Raw genomic sequence first — 18,464 nt, forward strand, 5'->3', positions numbered from 1 at the left:
ACCCTCAACACCTCTACCCTGATCAAGAAGGCTCACCAGTGTCTCTTCTTTCTGATGAGACTAAAGAGGGTCCATCTCTCTCCTCAGATCCTGGTGAACTTCTACCGCTGCACCATCGAGAGCATCCTCACCAACTGTGTAACAGTATGGTATGGCAACTGCTTTGCCTCTGACCAGAAAGCACTGCAGAGGTTGGTGAAAACTGCCCAACACATCACCGGTTCCTCACTCCCCTCCATCGATGCCATCCAGGGCAAACGATGCTTGTGTAAGGCGCGCAGCATCATCAAAGACTGTTCTCACCCCAACCATAGACTGTTCACACCACTCCCCTCTGGGAGGCGTTACAGGTCTCTCCGCACCCGAACCAGCAGGTTCAGAGGAAGCTTCTCTGCGGTTGTCACCATATTGAACTCTAGCTCTGCATCCCGGTGACAAGCAACAAACTGACACACACCCCCTCCCCTCCCCTCCCCGCTGGACAATTGCCCCAGTGGTTCTCAAAGTGTGGGGCGGGAGACATGGCAGGTGTAGTGCGATGAAGTGGAGGATTTTTTTTGTGTGCCCATCATTAACGATGCCTTTGTTTAAGGAAGATCAAAGATTCAAAACAAAACATTCACACACAAACATAGGAGTCATAAACAGACCGACTTATGAATTAAGAACATTTTGAACCAGTGGAACGAGACCGGAAATATAAGTCAAAATGCAAAAAAAAATAAAATAAAATATATTTTAAGTTACCATTTTGCCTGGTTGATGGGGTCATGTGGGGTTTGTAAATTCCCCGAATGACAGAAAAAGTTTAAGAACCACTGCACTGCCCTATCCCACCCATAGTGTTTATTTTTTATTTATTTATAAATGCACATACTGTAACTACACTTATAGACCCTTTCATCAATAAAAACAAAAACAATGCTTGAACGTTCTATTTGGGCCTCAATCTACTTCCTCTGCATTAAGATAACATATGGAATGTTAAAAAGGAAGTCTTGTGGGACCAACTATGATGCTGATAATGGAACTCTCTTGAAAGGGTCCATACATAGCCATATTCTACTGCTCTTCATTCTATTCATCTTGCACATACACTTATTCTTATGCTCTTATAATGTTACTGTTTCTGCACTACAATGGTACTGTTACCACACTGCACATAGCTGTACAACATATTGTAAATATCTGTCTATACATATTCCGACCACAACAAATGTAAACATTTGGATTCCAATTTTTTCATTTATTTATTTATTTATTTAACACTAGTAAAGTAAAGTTACATTGGCATTTATGATTTATTCAAGTCATGAAAAGAAGGCATGACCCATCACAAAGTAACTGATTAAGAAATAGCTTGCCAGCACTCAACAACAAACTGACATGCAGTTAAACTTCATCAGTTCTGGCCACAGGTCATTCTCTTATTTTTCGGGGGACTTCCTCAGTTTTCCCTTCAATTCAGCCATCATGAAAGGCGTCCCCATCCTGCAAACAAGAATAGACTGTAAACAGGCTGGCAGGACTTCACAGGGCACATCACACGTACCATAGACTGTATACAGTCTATCACACATACACTATAAAAGGACAAACGTATTGGGATGCCTGCCATTCCATTACATTCAGGCCTACCTTCATTCATTTAGCAGACACTTTTATCCAAAGCGACTTACATTATATTACAAGGGCATTGCACCCTGAACAACCTGGGCTTTGGATGCTTTGCACAAGGGCACAATGGTGGAAGTCGGGACTTGCACCCACAACTTTTCAGGCTACTGCATGCTAGCCCAGCTCCTTAAACACTACGCTACCACCACCCCATTACACCCACAGGAACTTCAATGATATCCCATTCTAACTCAATATGTATTGATATGGCAAAGCCCAATGGGGGTGCCATTGAAGTCCCTGTGGCAAGCATCCAAATACCTTTGTCCACTGCTGAAGTCAAGTATCTTTTGCAAAGGCAAGTACCGGTATATACTGTACGGCATGATTTGTCAGTTTCAGTTCATCTTTGTGAGTACCAATGTGTGCAGTCAAGCCCATAAAATCAGCCATAATAACCAAATAGCAGATAACAATCTGTATGCAACCTGCATTGTGACAGGCACAGTACACTCAAACATTCAGCTGCAGGCACTAAAAGAGATGCACGCTGCATATGATAGGATGAAACTGACAGAAAAGTCCTGTGTTGGCGTACCCTATGGCATGCTTTGGTGGCGTCCACTTGGGTTTGCTTTTGGTCTGCCCCTCCTCTGCCGCATCCTCTGTCTGTTTCTGTTCTGAGTCAGATTTCTGCCGAGAGAGAGAGAGAGAGAGAGAGAGAGAGAGAGAGAGAGAGAGAGGAGCAGCCACATTAACAGACACTGAGCTTTAAGACGTTGAAAACAAACCATAATGTGGCTCCTAGTTTAAATGAGGGACAAAGTGCAAAGTGTAAAGTCTAAAATCAATGTTAATTTAATAACTAGGCTAAATCTATTTGCTATTAATAGCATTACCCAGATCCTGAGCGCAAATGCTGGTGGGTTATGTCAATGCTCCAATCAGCCACAAGACAGCTTCAGTCACATGCACCTGGCTCTTCGCTCATAACTGACTTTGCTCTTTGTGCCCCATTTAGTGTGCTACCACTGCAGACAGCTCAAGACAGCTTGCTCTGTGTCAAAGCATCACACATGAGTATGGTAAATATGATGGCTGAAATTAGTACCTGTGATAGTGAGCTTTGGGCCCTCTCTTCCTCTTTCGGCTCTCTGTTGGTTTTTCTCAACACAGGAAACCCAGCTCCTAACCCTGGAGGGGCAGCAGTGGAAACATGCCATGTCAATCATCTGGCCATCTACTAACAACCACTGGGGCCTACATGGAATCTCTTTATAAACACAAGGAACAAGCCAAAAGAACACCCTATTGAGTGTGTGTTTGTGTGTATGTGTGTGTGTGTGTGTGTGTGTGTGTGGGTTTGTTTGTGTGTGTGTTTGTTTGTTTGTGTGTGTGTGTGTGTGTGTGTATGTATGAGTCTTGTAAACATGTGCAAATGTGTTTGTTCTTTAATTTTGCTTTCACTCACCAGGCAGCTTGACACCCATGACCCCAGCCCCTCCCGGGGGCACCCCGCGTGCGGGAGGCTTTCTGTTGGGGTCACCAGGGAGGGCGTCCTGCCGAGGACGGGCCCTGGGGGTGGGCTGCAGAGAGGCCAGATTCAGGAGGCTGCGTGGGTCTTTGGGAGGGCGGACCAGAGGGTTCTTCACTGCGATGCGAGACTTCTGGACAGAGAAGTCCAAAGAGGACCGCTGGACCCAGGAAAGAGGAGATTAAGGGTGCAAACAACACTGTGTCTACTGATGACGTAAATAAACATATTTCCATTTGAAATCAATGCAATTTACAAAGCTCTAGTTTAAATACAACAACTATTACTACTTCAGAATTGAACTGAAGAGAGTGTGAAAAGCAGGCTATTTACCTTTGGCCCTGCTGTGACGTCTGGCTCATCTTCTAGCGCCTCTTCCTCTGCTCCAGCACGCTCCAGCTTTCTCTTCAGCAACCTGTCATCCAGGTGTGTCGCCTCTCCATCCCTCACCTCTATGGTTGCCATGTCTTCAACATCTGGTTTTTCATTTTGTCCTGCCATGTCTTCAACATCTGGTTCTTCATTTAGTCCTGCCATGTCTTCTGATAAAGCCTTTTGCAAGTCTTCCTCCATGTCATCTGGTCCTGCTGCTGTGATTCCATCCCGTTCTCCTGGCACTGTGTCTTCCAACTCAGCTTCTTCATTCATATCTGTTTGGCACTCCGCCACTGGTGCAGATTCATTTCCTGCCTTGTCTTCTAGCAGTTCGCTTTTGTTTTCTACCAGGTTACTTTCTGAAGCTCTTAATTCTTCCTGAGTTTCTCTGTGTTCGTTGTCCTCATCGCTACTCATGGATCCTGTTCTACACAACTCCTGCACTTGAGTTCTGCCAGTGTGAACTGATTCTTCTCCAAATTCTCTCTCAGACTCTGGGATGATGCTCTCTGGTGGTGCTTTTGGGTCCATGGGGCCCTCAGATAGCTCTGGGTTTTCATCCGTCTCAGCCTCTGCCGTAAATATAACATCTGACTCCATCAATTCCTCTTCAACTGACAAGTCTGTGAGTGTTGCTGTGGTCGACCCCTTGAGCTCTAATTCACTCCCCTCATCCAATGATTTTGATTCCTTAGATAATTGCATCTTTATTTTAAGTTCTGCTTCCTCTTGCTGTCTATGTATTGATTCAGACACTGGATTTGATACAGACATGTCCATAAGAGTCATCTCTTCAGGCGCACCACATGGCACAAACTCAGTGTCAGCCATAACATTGTCATCATGAGTATTTCTAAGGATGTCTGATGCGTGGCCATTCTCTGTGTAACCTGATCCTGCAGCTATTTCAGATTCCTGCAGTGCCAGTTGTGATTCCCAGGGTGTGTCCAACCCTGTGTGTTTGGGTCCGCTGGTTAGGTCTGCCTCTGTGGAAGTCGAGTCTGCGTCTTCCCTCAGGAGTGAAGCATCTGTCCCGGTCTCAATGAGCTCCAACTCTGCCTCATACAATAAGGCATCACTGGCCTCTGTGACAGGCGATGTGAAGTCATCAGTGAAATCGGTTTCACCTTCCTCAGAGTGCCATCCTTCATGTGCCTCCTGGACATCAGTGTCCTCGGGGTCAATGGAGACTCCTTCATCCTCTGATTCCTCTGTGGGTCTCAAACCTTCAAACTCATCTCTTTCCTCTTCTTCCCCTCCTCCTCCTCCTCCTCCTCCTCCTCCTCCTCCTTCTTCTTCTTCTTCTTCTTCTTCCTCCTCTTCTCCTCCCACCCTCTCCTCCTTCAGTGGTTCTGCTTTTTGTCCTCTCAGTTCCTCTGCACCAGCGTCCAGGGTAATATCTGTGACCTCACTGTCAACATCCATCATTTCCTGTGGGTTTGCGTTCATTTCCTGTGCACTTTGTCTAACTAGCAGTAGGTCCTCTTTGATCACCTCTGAAATGGTGTGTGTTGTGTCCGTCACAGTAACCGGTCCAGCTGCTGTTGGTAAATCCTGTAACATTGCAGCTGCGTTGTCATTCCTGCTGTGCTCCTTCATCTCTCTGTCTCCATAGTCTTCCTCAGAGCTAATGTGCTCCACTCCTTCACACAGCTCTTTGTTATCACTGACTTCTGCTGTGGCATCTTCTTCACAAACTGATTCCAGCACCATCATCTCTTCCTTCACAAAGTCTTTCACTTTTCCACACAGATGCTCATCACTGTCATGACACTCTGTGACTTGGCCTTGTAACTGCAATTCTACTTCCTGTTCCTGTTCTAGCACCTCCACCAAGTCCTCAGCTTTTTGGCCCTCTCTCCCTTTGTCGTCTTCTTCACGTTGTTTGTCATCGTCATCATCTACTTCCTCCCCTGACTCCTCCGTGTTCTCCCATGAAAGTTGATCATCAGCAGGCTCATCAATCCTTTCGCCTCTTGATCTCTCTCCTTCTCCCTGCGGCCCACGTTTGCGCTCTTCATTTCCAGATGAATGTACAGCTTCAGTATCTTGCCCTGCCTCTCCGTCATACCATATAGTCAGTGGTTCAACAGGTTGATTTGAAGTCGGCTCCTGTTGTCCCCTCAGGTCGTGTGCGCTGTCCACCTGGTCTGGACAGGTGAGGCTGGCCACTGATACCTGTGCATGACTCTCATCATGCACTTCCTCCAGGCGATCCTGCGTTTTTAATTCATTATTTACACATTCAACTGATGACGCCACTACCGCCTCCACCAGTCTGTGAGTCAGTGCGTGGATTTCCTCTTCTTGGTCTGTGTGCGTGGTGAGGGACAGTGGTGCGTCATGGTCTTGATGGGCAGCATCGGGCGCTGTCTCCTCCTGGCTGGCAAGGCTGGCATGTGACTCGGGGGCTCTTTGCTCAGTGAGGAGGACGCTGGCCACTGTCTCGCCTTGTTCTGCGTGGATGGCACTGGACTGTGGAGCTTCTGCTTCTGGGTCATCTCCACGATCCACTTCCTGATCCATCACTTCCTCTTCCTGTGAGTCTTTCTGACCTCTGACCTCACCGTCAACTTCACCTGAGCCACAGAGCTCACTTCTTACTGCAATCCCAGAATTCCCTGCAGCGGAGTCGTCACTCATCTCTAAACCGTCGAGTTTGGTTCTCAAAGCATCATGCTCCTCTGGAGCCAGTGTGCCAGCCTCGTCACCATGGTCCCTAACATGCTCTGTGTGGCTTATGGGGATGTCCATGGTCTCTCTGCAACGGTCCTCACGGACACTGGAATCCTGGACTTGCGTCTCCTCCTCCTCCTCACCCTCAGCAGTAAGGTCTGGCTTCAAATGATCTTTCACATCAAAACTCTTTCGCTCTGGTTCATCACCCTCCGGGCCAGACTCTCCACCTTTAACTCTGGAATACTGAACACTGTAAACATTTGTTTCCCTGTCATGGCGATGATCTGTGACGACTTCACACTTCTCCCACGGAACTGTGGGTAGGCGGCAGGGCACAGCCGTGTCCGTCCTGGTCAAGTCGCTCTTTGGGGGCTCCTCCCTGCACTTCTGGTCGGCCGTCTCACTAGAAACATCATCTTCCTCATCTTGTCTGGGTTGGCCGTCCTGGCCCGCTGGGTCAGGTTCTGTTCTCAGAAATCTGACCACCGAGACTGTGATGTAGGCCTGAGGGTGTGTAATGAGTGTGTGTGTGTGTGTGTGTGTGTGTGTGTGTGTGTGTGTGTGTGTGTGTGTGTGTGTGTGTGTGTAATGAGTGTGTGTGTGTGTGTGTGCGTGCGTGCGTGCGTGCGTGCGTGTGTGTGTGTGTGTGCACGTGTGTGTGTGTGTGTGTGCACGTGTGTGTGTGTGTGTGCGCGTGTGTGTGTGTGTGTGCGCGTGTGTGTGTGTGTGTGCGTGTGTGTGTGTGTGTGTGTGTGTGTGTGTGTGTGTGTAATGAGTGTGTGTGTGTGTGTGTGTGTGTGTGTGTGTAATGAGTGTGTGTGTGTGTGTGTGTGTGTGTGTGTGTGTGTGTGTGTGTTAAGGAAGAGGGGGTGGAAAGACATAATGAGAAAGAGAAGTCATTTTAATGAAGTTCATAAAAACACTGTCATTCACCAGCTTAATTGAACATTAAACAAAGACACACAATGCCATTAGAGGCACCTTTACATATATTGGACGGAAGAAAAGGTTTAGTGGTATGACTAATGATACAATACATGACTGATAACACCACTTCCTTACAGCAAAACAACTTCATATGCTTAGTGGCTTGTGAATGCGTTGTCTACTGTAACATCACATTGTGCTTGGATTACTGCCTACAACAAAAAAATGTACAGGCCTGCAAGGCCTTTGTATAGCCTACTACACATTTTTGTGTCAGTATAGTATACAGATGATAGTATACCAGAATAATATATGATAGTAGCAGAATGACAGAATGACAGATACACATGACAGAATATCTCGTTAAGTGTTAAGTGACAGAATATCTCCTCTGTGTTCATTAGGAATAAAAACACTCACCAAGGCAGCCCAGAACGTCCGTCCAAAACGGGAAAGGACACTTTCATCAGGGTCCATAGCTGACTTGAATCTTGGTTCTCTTAGAAGTTTAAAAAGTGTTCGAATATGTTACATGCCCGCGCTAGGCTACTAGAAATTAGGCTGTAGATGACTGCAACCCAGGGAGCCCTAGTTCACCCGTTTAATCAGTCTGATCCGTGCGCACTTACAATCAAGAGTGTAGTCATAACATCATTATGTGTCGTGAAAAACTGCAGCTGATACTTTGCAGTCTAGTTCCTGATGTTGATATGTCCGGTTTTTAAAGAGGAACAGACATAGGCCTGTGTGGTTCACCGAGGCAATGTGTAAACCCCAGCCAACAAAAAAGCAGCGTGACGATCGTCATGTTCAGGTCTAATACGAATTGAGTAACCTGGGCAACTTGCAATGGGTTACAGTCGCTTTTGAAAGCAGTTACCTGTGCTGGCGTCTTCTCGGTTTTCACTTCTCAAAATTGTCCAATGATATCCCTTTGCATCAACTTCTCATAGTTGTGTTACTTGACTCTTCGTTTGGGTAGCCAACTTCTTGATGTTGAAAAGACGACAAGAGGAAAAGAGTCGCTATCCTGACGCAATCTGATATTTTATATACAGTAAGATAGGTAACGCTACATGTCATGCAAACTCTATCCGATATGCTAAATCGAGGTCTGAATGGGGTTGATTGTTTGTGCATTGAGTGCAGTTGGAGTGAAAAGACAAGCTAATTTGGTCTACGCGTCAGCCGAGGAAAAAACAAGTTCACACGCACACAAGAATCGAAGGCAAGCTTTCAGCCGCAGCGGAAGCCATACAATGGCTTATTGTTTATTTATACAGAAGGGAGGGTATTTATCGCAAATTGTTAAATCAACTTTAATTCGCACAGACTCAAGCATACACACAATCATATTTATTTGACAAAATAATCTTTACTAATGAACAGTACAAAGTTGCATTAGTCACAAAAGTTAGAGAGGGAGATTGAGTCCTTTTAAATAGATAGACTGTAATACAAAATAAATATGACATGAAATAGTTTTGATTGAGTTAAAGAGCCTCTACATAAGGCACGTGTCCTGAAGTGGGATGTTTGGGCGATCAAGCTGAAGGTAAGTCTTCTGCACCAGAACAGTCCTAGTTGTGCATCATTCTTGAGCTATGTAGAGGGAACAATATAACCAGAATGAGAGGCAGGGAAACACAGTCTGCTTCTAAAGCAGCTTTGATAAGCTGCTATTTAGTAAAGTACTAATTTGATTTTGTTGTTGTTGCACAAGGTAAGTTGAAAAAGTGCCATGCTTTGAGCAGTGCCAATTCTTTCTTGGTTAATGCTGTCTGCTATTTTTCTGGGAATTGACATGACTGTGTGGCGTAGCTGAATGAGCTAGTCCTTTGTGTACTGTCCCCTTAGGATCTGTCACAAGGAATCACAACAGAACACCCTGTGTGATATGCTATTTAATCAATCAGTGTGTGTGTGTGTGTGTGTGGTGTTGGTGAATGCATGGGTGGGTACATGTGTGCCCAGGTCCTTGTCTTGTACACTAGTGTGAAGAAGGTGGTGTGTGTGTGTGTGTGTGTGTGTGTGTGCATAAGTGTGTGCATGCTTGTGCGTGCATGCTTGTGTGTGTGTGTGTGTGTGTGTGTATGTGTGTGTGCAACTCGCTCCTGTGTGTGTGCTTTGCTGACCACTCTACCTCTCATACAGAAAGGCTGCAATAGGGGAGGACAGTCTCTGCTTCACTGTTAAGGCTACAGGTGCTACCAACCAGATAACCAGCATTATGGGCCCCTGGACATCACTGTTAAGGCCAGACTACAGGTGCTACCAACCACATAACCAGCATTATGGGTCCCTGGACACCACTGTTAAGGCCAGACTACAGGTGCTACCAACCAGATACAACCAGCATTATATGGTACCCTGAAAATCACTATCCACACTGTATAATGCATTCTAACTCTGATCACGTTGAATCAGTTGCTCATATTGTAAATGGTTGTAATATGTACAAAGGCCACACAACACGCCATGACCGTATTGTTGATCTCATTGCCAGTTCTGTTCAAGATATATTTCCAAAAAATGTATAAACACTCACGTGTAATACCAGACTGGTTCAACAGCTCTGATGATGTGTTTTGTAACATCCCTAACACTTCTGATGTTGTGCTCGTAGATACAGATAGAAAGGAGGTGCTAGTCCTGGAAATAGGTTGTGTTTATGGTCTGCATATGGAAAAAATGACTAAATACCAACCCCTCCCTGCAAAGATCAGTGACCTAGGCTATGCATGTAAGTTTGTGGCATTGATATTTGGCTGCCTGGGACATGTCCACAAACTGACTGTTAGTAGACTAAGACTGGCAGGGCTACCAAAAGGAAAGTCTAAACAGCTGGCAAAATTCTGCTCCATCTCAGCTGTGATAGGCAGCCTTGCTGTGTGGCGTAAGTGATGCTTTATGTACCCTTTTGTGTGTGTGTGTGTGTGTGTGTGTGTGTGTGTGTGTGATAGGCAGCCTTGCTGTGTGGCGTAAGCGATGCTTTATGTACCCTTTTGTGTGTGTGTGTGTGTGTGTGTGTGTGTGTGATAGGCAGCCTTGCTGTGTGGCGTAAGCGATGCTTTATGTACCCTTGAATGTCAAAGCTGTGTTATCTCTGAGAATATTTGAATCCTTTCTGTAAGAAATTTGATTGGCAGATTCAAAAAAAGAAATCAAGTGTGTGTGTGTATGTGTGCGCTCGCTCGTGTGTGCATGGTTGCGTGTGTGTGTGTGTGTGCTTGCATGGTTGCGTGTGTGTGTGTGTGTGTGTGTGTGTTACCTGTCCATGTGCGGTAAACTGGTGCGTTGAGAGCAGGGTGTGTGTGTGTGTGTGTGTGTGTGTGTGTGTGTGTGTGTGTGTTACCTGTCCATGTGCGGTAAACTGGTGCGTTAAGAGCAGGGTGTGTGTGTGTATGTGTGTGTGTTACCTGCCCATGTGCAGTAAACTGGTGCGTTGAGAGCAGGGTGTGTGTGTGTTACCTGTCCATGTGCGGTAAACTGGTGCGTTAAGAGCAGGGTGTGTGTGTGTGTGTGTGTGTGTGTGTGTGTGTGTTACCTGTCCATGTGCGGTAAACTGGTGCGTTAAGAGCAGGGTGTGTGTGTGTGTGTGTTACCTGTCCATGTGCGGTAAACTGGTGCGTTGAGAGCAGGGTGTATGTGTGTGTGTGTGTGTGTGTGTGTGTGTGTGTGTGTGTTACCTGTCCATGTGCGGTAAACTGGTGCGTTGAGAGCAGGGTGTATGTGTATGTGTGTGTGTGTGTGTGTGTGTGTATGTGTGTGTGTTACCTGTCCATGTGCGGTAAACTGGTGCGTTAAGAGCAGGGTGTGTGATCTCCACACTGACTCGGAGTGCTTCTCCCTCCCCCAGTCTCACTGTGTTGATGGAGGCAGGATCCAGCCGCGTCTCCCCCTCTCTCTCTTCACTTCTCACCTCCGTCTCCCCCTCTCTCTCTTCACTTCTCACCTCCGTCTCCCCCTCTCTCTCCTCTCTTCTTCTCTCTTCCGTGCTCTCCCTGTTGCTCTTCGTCTCCGCCAGTGCTCTCTGAGGCCTCCTCACACCATCGTCTTCCTCCTCATCGATGAAGGCCACCTCTGCTTCACACTCCAACATGGCCGACATTGGCTTTGGCTCTGTGGAGAGAGACCACATCAGACTACATCAGAGACTACATCAGACTACATCAGAGACCACATCAGAGACCACATCAGAGACTACATTGCAGACTACATCAGACTACATCAGAGACTACATTGCAGACTACATCAGAGACTACATCAGAGACTACATTGCAGACTACATCAGACTACATCAGAGACTACATTGCAGACTACATCAGACTACATCAGAGACCACATCAGAGACTACATCAGACCACATCAGACTACATCAGAGACCACATCATTTAGGGGCAGCCGTGGTCACTGGTTAGCGCTTCGGACTTGTAACCGGAGGGTTGCCGGTTCGAACCCCGACCAGTAGGCACGGCTAATTTGCATGTGAAAATATGACCTTGCCGCAAATTTGCGCCAACTTCGCCAGAAACCTGAAATTTCTGTAAGGGATATTATATAATTTCAAATTAAGTTGATTTTTTACTATAGGGCAGGGGTGTCAAACATAAGGCCCAGGGGACAGATCAGGACCGCCAGCAGGTTTCATACGGCCCCCCAGATGTTTTGGGTAGGAAGGAAAAATTTGTAGAAAAGATCCAGTTGTCTTCAACAATGTGTTATAAGCAATATCTCTATGATATGGTAAATTGATTAAAGCACTACAAACCATCCTCAGGAAGGAAGAAGCAGAAAAGCTAACATGGAAGTAGGGCATGTTCAAGAGAGAAAGAGCAGTATATGACAGCAGTGCATTGTGTACTTGTTTGCTCATAAGTGATATAATCAAACAGCACTCTGATACCCATGCAGCAAAATGATAATGACCATGACAATGATGGCCCCCACGAGGTCTCATTCCAACAACTCTGGCCCACTACCTAATATGAGTTTGACACCCCTGCACAGGGGCTTCCTGTCCAGAGTGCCTTCCAGGAAATGGTAGGCTTACAGACGACTTGGTGTTGAGTGTGACAGTGAGGGAGCTGTTTACTGTGTGTGTGTGTGTTCGTTGGTGTTGAGTGTTAGAGTAAGGGAGTTGTTTACTGTGTGTGTGTGTGTTCGTTGGTGTTGAGTGTTAGAGTAAGGGAGTTGTTTACTGTGTGTGTGTGTGTGTTCGTTGGTGTTGCGTGTGAGATGGGAGAGTAAGGGAGTTGCTTACTGTGTGCGTGTCCGTTGGTGTGACTGTGGACGCTTGTCCCCCTGCCCTGACTCGGCTGCCCAGACAACCGGAGGACAGCGCAGGTGCTGGTCAGCTCCCTGCTGCCGTCGCCGGCGGTGGCCTCGCTCTCTCGGGAGTGCAGTGAGGACATGGTGGCGCCTCCTGCTGCCCACAGGAGCGTAGTGCACGCACTGCCACCTCTCAGCAGCAGGGAGAACACCCCAATGCCATCCCCTGTCCAGTGCACCGTCAGAGATGAAGGGATGACAGGAGGGACTGAAGGATGAGACAGAGAAAGAGAGAGAGAGAGATTTAATCTATGGAAGTCTACATATAGACATATTACAAGGCTTGTTCCATGCAGTCTTTTGTATGATGGCTTTGGTAAGAGAAATGCCTTTTTTGTCATGAATTTGACTTTGTGAAAGACAGAAGTCAGAGAGAAAAAGAAAGAAAGACAGATGAAATGGAAAAGGTGTGATGTAGGAGAGAGAGAATCTATCTATCTAAAAAATTAAAAGAGAGAGCGAGAACATTTATAATAGCATAGAATGAACGAAAACAGGCTGTTGCTTTTTGGTTTTTGTATGTGCAGCAATAGTAATCCATTTCTGAAGGACTGAATTAAAGACAATTTCTTCAGCTTGTGGAGGTTTGTTCATGTTGATAGTTTGTGAGGAACCATTTTGGGGGCTGTGAACACAGTGTGTGTGTGTGTTGTTGTTGTTGTTGTTGTTTTTGTTTACCGGCATGCACTCTCCTCCACAGTCTCTCCACAGGTGCCTGTAGGGAGCAGTGGTCGACCCGACACATGACCGCATCCACAGGCTCCGCCCCCTTGACCTCTGACCCTGGCTCTCGCAGCACGGCCGTGGCCCGGTACGTTCTGGGCTCTGTGAGCAGCGGACCCCAGACCTGCATCCCCTCCGTGACCTCCACTCTGTCTTCATCCTCATAATCATCATCATCGTCATCATCATCGTCGTCGTCGTCGTGGTCGCCTGGGTGTTTATGGTGCCTGCGTTGCGTTGTCTTTGTCTGCTTCGTCTTCTTCAGCTGCAGCCAGGTGACACACACATCGGGTGGGTAGAACCCGGTGACCTCACAGCTGAACGTCAGTGCTCCGTTGTGATTGGCTGAGGTAATTTCTGACACACTGGGCTTCTTTATGTACCCTAGGAAACAGGAAGTCATAAAATCACCTCTGCTGCCCCTGACTCCCTCTCTACCCTGAGGTGGCTGAGAGTTCTACTGCCCCCACTCCCTCTCTACCCTGAGGTGGCTGAGGAGTTCTACTGCCCCACTCCCTCTCTACCCTGAGGTGGCTGAGAGTTCTACTGCCCCTACTCCCTCTCTACTCTGAGGTGGCTGAGGAGTTCTACTGCCCCTACCTCTCTACCCTGAGGTGGCTGAGGAGTTCTACTGCCCCACTCCCTCTCTACCCTGATGTGGCTGAGGAGTTCTACTGCCCCTACTCCCTACTCTACCCTAACAGAGCTGCCAACTTTTAAAAAAACCTTGGATTAAGATTTGGTGGCTCATTCAGCATCATTACTGTACAGCAAAACAAATCTCCCATTTCATATCATCAGTGGTTCTTAGTGTTGGAATCAGGGTCCCAGAGTTAAATTAACATTAGGGTCCCAAAGGAAAAAGCCATGTCTTAAAAGCCATGTATCCTTCTAGCCACAGCGTTTTTGTTTCAAACATAAGTCTAATCTAAGCGTGCTCAGATGACGTGATAGACCAGGCGCTGTTGCTCACCTGTCCATCATCGTAAAGCCTGATTTGATTGGTCACCACGATTTAGGGCGAGCATACTTCCACCACAATGGAGCAATGCCAGACCGAACTTCCCGAGGGGCGGGACTAAGTGCGGAATGGCACCCAGGCTAGTTAAATCCATCAATCTGGTGCAGTTTGTAACACAATTCAGAGGTTATTTTTTATCTATGGAGGAAAATATTTGTACTGTAGTCTAAGCCATAGTTATGATGATACTGCAATAAGTTCCCAACCACAAAGCATATTTGCTGAGTTTCACTTCTGATATAGTCAAAAAAAGTGTACACCATGAAATTATGCAGAAGTTGTCAGTGGTATTGTTCAGCTAGTTAATCTAAGACAAGATAGTTATCTTGGTCATTGTAATGGCCATCTATACATGCTATGTCTTCCTTTTTCAGGACAGTTTGGGCTACCCATATCTGGGAAAGTATGATGTGATAATATTTGCATGTGGTTTCATTATTTTTTTTCTTCATATTTTTGGATTAATGTCACATTTAAATGTTCTCGCGAACCATTTATCACAGCAACTTGGCGTTAATATCATTGGAAAGCTTAAGATTACCCTGAGGTGGATGAGAAGGTCTGTCACTCTGTTGGCTGCCCGCCGGCCTGTCTTAGGACACGGCATTTACAAATACATAGACAAATAGTTTCAACAGATAATATTCAATCTCCCACTTATTTGTCCAGAAGTGACTAATCATATTTGTCCTTGTCTGATTGACTATATATATATTTCACTTATTTCATACTTTTGGGTGTGACAATCTGATTCCCTCTTATGCTATGTTGTTTTATTCTTACTTCTCTGGGCAGATTCCATTGTCCTTTCCTCTCTTCTCTTGTTCCCCTGTTGTTATTTACCCCCCCACCACACACACACACACACACACACACACACACACACACACACTTCCTGTCCTCACCTCTGGTCTCACGTGTGATTGGCTGTTTGAGGGCCGTGTGGTGCACGGTGACCCACACCCTGGTCCCTCCCCTCTCCAGCTCGGCCCGGGGCAGTCGGCACTGGCTCATGGCCGAGAAGTAGCCCTCTGCATCGGGTCGTGGCGCCGCCAGCGCTGGGGCCACCGCCACCGGGCACAGCTCCCCGCCCTCGCAGAACCAGCGGAACGTGATGATGTCAGGGTGGAACCGGGAGGCCTGCACCGTCAGCATGGTGGTGTCTGCAGCGCGGAACCAGAGAAGAAACTGGAATAAATTTATATTAAATAAATATAGCAAAATCCCTCAGTAATGTCAATTTGAAGGTGTGATTTGAAAACATGTCAATTCTTTGTGTTGCTGTCTGTGAGGAAGGGCTTATTTATTTATTTATTCCTCAATTTTTTTCTCTATTCATTCACTCCTCTGTTTGTTTATTCATTTGTGTGTGTGAAGACTTTTTCAACAACTTTTATTGTTACTGGGTAGTACCTGTATTCTCACTGATGTCAGACAACTTAATCTCGGACACTTCTGGAGCAGCTGAGAGAAACAGAAAGATGAGAAGATCATATAAGGCTATCACTTCTTTCAAATACGCTGAAGGAGATGAGTGTGTTTCACCATTAAATATTACGTTGAACAATGGGGGCCCCTCAGGACTAGGGCCCAGGATCTTGTGCTAAACGGTTGAAATGTACCGAGCACTGTAAACTGAATAAAGGACTCAAATATACATGAAATACTGAAATGTACCGAGCACCTTGTCAATACTGAATCGTACCAGGACTATTAAATATTAATAAAATAATGAAACATATAGAGCACACTCTGAATTTGTCAAAACTGAAACGTACCGAGCACTGTGAATTTGTCAAAACTAAAACATACCGAGCACTCTGAATTTGTCAAAACTAAAAAATACCGAGCACAGTGAATTTGTCAATACTGAAACGTACCGAGCACCGTGAACTTGTCAATACTCAAACGTACCGAGCACCGTGAACTTGTCAATACTCAAACGTACCGAGCACCGTGAACTTGTCAATACTGAAACCTACCGAGCACCGTGAACTTGTCAAAACTGAAACGTACCGAGCACCGTGAACTTGTTGGAGACCCTCTCCACCACCACTTTGTCTTTGCCCCTGTAGGAGACCTGGCACTTGAACACTGCCCCCTTGTGGACAGACAGGTTGGGGACGAAGGTGACGGAGGAGAGGAGCTGCTTGTTGCCCCCAGAAGATGAGTAGACGGGCTGCTGGGTGGAGATTTTGTAGTACCCCAGGGCAGTTAGGGGCAACAGAGGACCCTTCTCAGAGAAGGAGGACACTGAGACGCGAGACAGACGTCCACCTAGAGAGGGAGAGAGAGAGAGAGAGGGAATGAGAATGAGATGGAGAGAGGGAAGAGAGAGAGGAGGATGGGGAGAGTGAGAGATGGAGGAAGGGAGGGAGGGAGAGGGGGAGAGAGAGAGGGAATAAGAATGAGATGGAGGGAGAGAGAAGGAGGAGGATGAGGAGAGGGGGAGGGAATGAGATGGAGGGAGAGAGAGAGGCAGAATGAAAAAGAAATAGAGGGAAGAAGTGTTGCAGAGAGAGAGGGAGAATGAGATGGACAGATCATGGATGAGAGGGGAAAGGAGAACATGTTGGTGCGGAAGGGGAGGTGTAGAGGAAGTGATAAAAAGAGAGGGAGAGATGTGTTGAGAGAGAGAAAGAGGCTACTTAACAAAACACTGTGCAGCATTAGAAAAAGTTAGAGAGGGATGGAGAGAGAGAGAAATAAAGGGATAGAAAAAAGGAAGTGAATAGAGAGACAAACTGAAAGAGAGAGAGGCTGAAAGAGAGCGAGACAGAGAGAGAGAGAGAGAGCAAGACCCAGTGAAGTAGCGTTGACTCACTGTAAGGAGGTGCTGACACAAGAGAGACGCGGGAGACACGGGAGGCTCGGCCAGAGTGATGGGGTCCTGGGACACACGACAGAAACCAACACAACATTTTAGATTAAAAACAAACTCACATGAAATGGAGAAGTGTTGGGACAGGGTGGAGAATGAGAGAGAGAGAGAGAGAGAGAGAAGGGGAAAATAGAGGGGAAAAGAGGTGTTTATGTTTATGATAGTTCAAAAAGCAGTTGAAGGAACAATGCAGCTTCATCTTGGGGAAAAAATGAACAAACTGGAGGAAATGATTCCACAGAAGATTCCCTCCACCATGGTGTCACCCCTCATTACAGAGAAACACTGCTCTATGCGATAAAGGTGTTACAGCATATAAACACTAGGGGGCGATCTCATTACAGAGATACTCTATGCCAGTGTTTCTCAAAGTGTGGTCCGGGGACCACTGGTGGTCCGCAAGCTATACCAAGTGGTCCGCGAGCAGACGTGGTAAAATATAATATAGATGAGTTGTATGCAATATTGAACCAACTTGTATGTAAATCCAAACAGTTCTGTCACACTGTCTATGTAGGATATGCCAGTTTAAATCATATGAATCCTCTGACACAATAAGCAAAGTGCAAAGACAATAAGCAAGGTGGTTCAGTGAGTAGGCCTATTGTGTAGGCTAATATACTGTTGAAGTAGGTCTAATCTTTTTTAGCTAGGTGGTCCGTGCGTTTCTTTTTTATTGGTTAAGTGGTCCTTCGTCTGAAAAAGTTTGAGAAACACTGCTCTATGCGATAAAGGTGTTACAATAGAGGGCGCTCAGGACTAGCAGGATCAGAGCTGTACAGATGTATCTCTATCTACGGCTTGAGGCAAACAGTGAACAAATGATGTGCTTATCAAAATGTAGCAAATGAAATTGTCCTTGAATATTTTCGATATTTTATTTATTGTATGCATTCATGAATATTTTCTATATTTTATTTATTTTATGCATTAATTTATTTTTACTTATTTCATGCATTATTGAATGACCCCCCAGGACTCCTTTGGCCATTATGAGATTTTCTATTTCAGATGAGTAGATGCTGGAGTGAGATGGAGGACACAGAGATGAGGAGTTATCAGATATGCAAACAGGACCACAGAAAGGGGAGGGGCTACAGCCGTGGGGCAGCCGTGGCCTACTGGTCTGCGCTTCGGACTTGTAACCGGAGGGTTGCCGGTTTGAACCCCGACCAGTAGGCACGGCTGAAGTGCCCTTGAGCAAGGCACCTAACCCCTCACTGCTCCCCGAGCGCCGCTGTTGTTGCAGGCAGCTCACTGCGCCGGGATTAGTGTGTGCTTCACTTCACTGTGTGTTCACTGTGTGCTGAGTGTGGTTCACTAATTCATGGATTGAGATAAATGCAGAGACCAAATTTCCCTCACAGGATCAAAAG

The 18,464-nt window shown here is 46.3% G+C and overlaps 2 protein-coding genes across 2 annotated transcripts in view; both read right to left on the reverse strand.

Moving 5' to 3' along the window:
* Positions 1-1,231: 1,231 nt before the first annotated feature.
* On the reverse strand, positions 1,232-8,004 carry si:ch211-136m16.8 (midasin). The gene is made up of 6 exons (XM_042086531.1): positions 7,553-8,004; positions 3,485-6,709; positions 3,089-3,311; positions 2,729-2,811; positions 2,216-2,310; positions 1,232-1,491 (listed from the first exon to the last, which is right to left on the reverse strand). The coding sequence occupies exons 1-6, from the start codon at positions 7,607-7,609 to the stop codon at positions 1,428-1,430; spliced, it is 3,747 nt and encodes a 1,248-aa protein (XP_041942465.1). The 5' UTR covers positions 7,610-8,004; the 3' UTR covers positions 1,232-1,427.
* A 371-nt stretch (positions 8,005-8,375) lies between these two features.
* Positions 8,376-18,464, reverse strand: part of si:ch211-180a12.2 — a 25,866-nt gene continuing 15,777 nt past the window's right edge. Inside the window, exons 7-14 of the mRNA XM_042086546.1 lie at positions 17,032-17,097; positions 16,224-16,484; positions 15,621-15,671; positions 15,113-15,370; positions 13,142-13,570; positions 12,396-12,671; positions 10,910-11,254; positions 8,376-8,734 (exon numbers count right to left, since the gene is read on the reverse strand). Of these exons, the coding sequence (XP_041942480.1) occupies positions 8,724-8,734; positions 10,910-11,254; positions 12,396-12,671; positions 13,142-13,570; positions 15,113-15,370; positions 15,621-15,671; positions 16,224-16,484; positions 17,032-17,097 (1,697 nt within the window). The 3' untranslated portion in view covers positions 8,376-8,723. The remainder of the gene's footprint in view (positions 8,735-10,909; positions 11,255-12,395; positions 12,672-13,141; positions 13,571-15,112; positions 15,371-15,620; positions 15,672-16,223; positions 16,485-17,031; positions 17,098-18,464) is intronic.

Source organism: Alosa sapidissima, chromosome 3, assembly GCF_018492685.1.
Source record: "Alosa sapidissima isolate fAloSap1 chromosome 3, fAloSap1.pri, whole genome shotgun sequence".
NCBI lineage: Eukaryota > Metazoa > Chordata > Actinopteri > Clupeiformes > Clupeidae > Alosa > Alosa sapidissima.